The sequence below is a fragment of the Sinocyclocheilus rhinocerous genome, unplaced genomic scaffold, assembly GCF_001515625.1.
Source record: "Sinocyclocheilus rhinocerous isolate Xijiao unplaced genomic scaffold, SAMN03320098_v1.1 scaffold1614, whole genome shotgun sequence".
Taxonomy (NCBI): domain Eukaryota; kingdom Metazoa; phylum Chordata; class Actinopteri; order Cypriniformes; family Cyprinidae; genus Sinocyclocheilus; species Sinocyclocheilus rhinocerous.
In genome coordinates this window covers 11,302-14,052 of record NW_015641054.1, presented here as the reverse complement: position 1 = coordinate 14,052, position 2,751 = coordinate 11,302, and the positions used below count along the sequence as shown (strand labels likewise).

Here is a 2,751-nt window from a genome sequence, read left to right as displayed (position 1 = left end):
ATGAATGTTTAGATGTTAATTTCATTGGCAGTTTATGATAACTAATGAAGCCCTAATGTAAAGTGTGACGGAACAATAAAGAATCAAAACTTTTTCAAACAATATATAGGGCATGTTGTAGTCCAGATTAAAATGTAAAAAAGTATGAAAATAAATGGCCTATTAAGTCTAAATAGTTAAGTATTTGGCGCTGTGATGAACACCACTGCAAATACAAAAATCTAAATGGCTATTTAAATCATTTAAACACCTTTCAGAAACAGAAAGCTGCTTTGTTTCCGGGGTAACAGCTGCATTATGTTTAGCGCCATCTGCTGTCAGAGTGAATGTGCTTTCATCCAGAGCGTCTCTCACGCGCTCCGCCATGCGCTTCTCCTCCGCGCTTGTTTACATCAGAGTGCACACACGTCTTTGACGCAGCATACAGCGGTGTTGTGCATTTTGACCAGTTGATGGGAAAAGTATTCTTAAAATGCATTCAAAATTCTGAATAATTTGTAATATATAATTATTCACGGTATTTAGAAGTGCCCACGATAACAATATCGTGCATATTCATTATCGTGATATATCGCATTACCAAATACCAGCACATGTCTATTTAGCAGTCTTAAGACTCAATGTAACAACAACAATGCTACTACTACTACTACTACTACTATATTACTACTACTTTTTAATTTTAACTGTAAACATCTGTTGTGCAGCACTTTGTTTGCCAAAAAATTAAAGGGTTTAATTTTCATCTGATTACCAGAAAAATTGTATTAAAACTATATTCACTGAATGTAATCAAAAAATCGAGAACTGGATCAAGAATCGAATCGAATCGAGAGCTTGCGAATCAAAATCGAATCGGGACATCTGAATCGATTCCCAGCCCTAGTTTTGTTGTTGGATGTAATAATGAACATAGCAGTTGTCATTTACTCCCGACATCTGAGCCGCTAAAGTGGATTACGTTTGTATTTGAAGGGAATGCTCCCTCCGATCAACCTAAATGAATTTATGTTCACGCGAATCATTCGTGATCCAGCTTCATGAATCTTTGCAAATCGCCTTTCCTAATAATGTGCTAGTTAGCAAGTTCCACGACAAATGCAGCTAAAGTTTACAGTCTCTCAGAGAACTGGTCGTCACCCCAACGAAAGAGAGGGGCGGGGTGAGCAGAGCTCATTATCATTTAAAGGGACATGCACCGAAACGAGTCGTGAACAGAGCTGTTTTTGACAACACTATTTTTTACACTACCATTGAGAAATTTTAACCAAAGTATGTTATAGACTTTTCATTAAGGCCCTAAAGAATCATATCAACTTGTGGAAAATGGGCATTCGATGACCCCTTTAAGTCATTAGCATAATGCAACATTAAAGGGATAATATGACGATGCTAAAAATATTATGATAATATAAATTATTTGGTGTATTTGGTGTAATGCAATGTGTTTACGCGGTTTAAAGGTTTAAAAAACACATTATTTTTCACATATCGTACATTGTTGTTGCTCCTCTATGCCCCGACTTTCTGAAACACGTCGATTTTTACAAAGCTCATCGTTCTGAAAAGCGAGGTGTGCTCTGATTGGCCAGCTATCCAGTGCGTTGTGATTGGCCGAATTCCTCAAGTGTGTGACGGAAATGTTACGCCCCTTACCATATTTGGAAACACACAGCATCTCCACGACATGGCGGCGGCGGCAACAATACTACAGCGAGAATAAAAGTTACGCCTTCTTTCTTTGCGTGAACGTTTGGGCGGCGTTATGCAAATCTTCCCACACAGTGACGTAGATATGTCGGGGCGTGTTAGAACGAGCCGTTTTAGGAAGGCGTGGACAAGTCTTAACTTTTATAAAGAATATCTCTTTGGGTTTGAGACTTTAGTCTTTGCAACTTTACGGATCTTATATATGCACGAACAGCTTGTAACACTCCAAAGAGAAAGGAAAAACTTGAAGTCGCATCGTATGACCCCTTTAATGACCTCATCAATTTACAGTTGTATCTAGTAATCATTTTGGAAATAAAAACATTTATGTTGCTTTTCTTAAGTGAAAAATTATAACTGTAATTCGATTTCATTTGTCGTCTGGAAATGCAAGCATTGCATTGCAATATACATATTACAGGTATGAGTGGCATGTTAGTATGCTATCACTGCTGCAGTTTGGTCTCTGCTGATGTCTGGCCGATGTGTTTGGACAGGAAGAGTTTTGTTTCCCGGTGGAGTGTCTGGCTCTGACGGTGGAGGAAGTGATGCACATTCGCCAGGTTTTGGTCAAAGCCGAACTGGAGAAGTTTCAGCAGTACAAAGACATCTACAATGCCATGAAGAAGGGGAAGGTGAGAACTGCTTTTATCATTTAGAGCAAACATTCAGAAGCAGCATGTCAATAAAACAGGCACTGCAATCATATAGATGGAAAAGGTATAATGCATGAAGTAAACAATAGTAAAAATTATATTAAACATATATATTTTTAAAGAAATTAATACTTTTATTCAGCAAGGACACATTAAAGACATTTATGATGTTAGAAAAGATTTCTATTTCAAATAAATGCTGTTCTTTTGAACTTTCTGTTCATTAAAGAATCCTGAAAAATAAAATGTGTCACAGTTTCCACAAAAATATTCGTCAGCACAACTGTTATTGATAATAATCAGAAATGTTTCTCGAGCAGTAAATCAGCATATTAGAATGATTTCTGAAGATCATGTGACACTGAAGACTGGAGTAATGATGCTG

At 37.2% G+C, this 2,751-nt stretch overlaps 1 protein-coding gene across 1 annotated transcript in view; it reads left to right on the top strand.

The window, feature by feature from the left end:
* LOC107754441 (protein spire homolog 1) overlaps positions 1–2,751 on the top strand; it is a 31,799-nt gene that overhangs the window by 24,500 nt on the left and 4,548 nt on the right. The window contains exon 13 of the mRNA XM_016570873.1: positions 2,208–2,345. Coding sequence (XP_016426359.1) covers positions 2,208–2,345 — 138 coding nt within the window. The remainder of the gene's footprint in view (positions 1–2,207; positions 2,346–2,751) is intronic.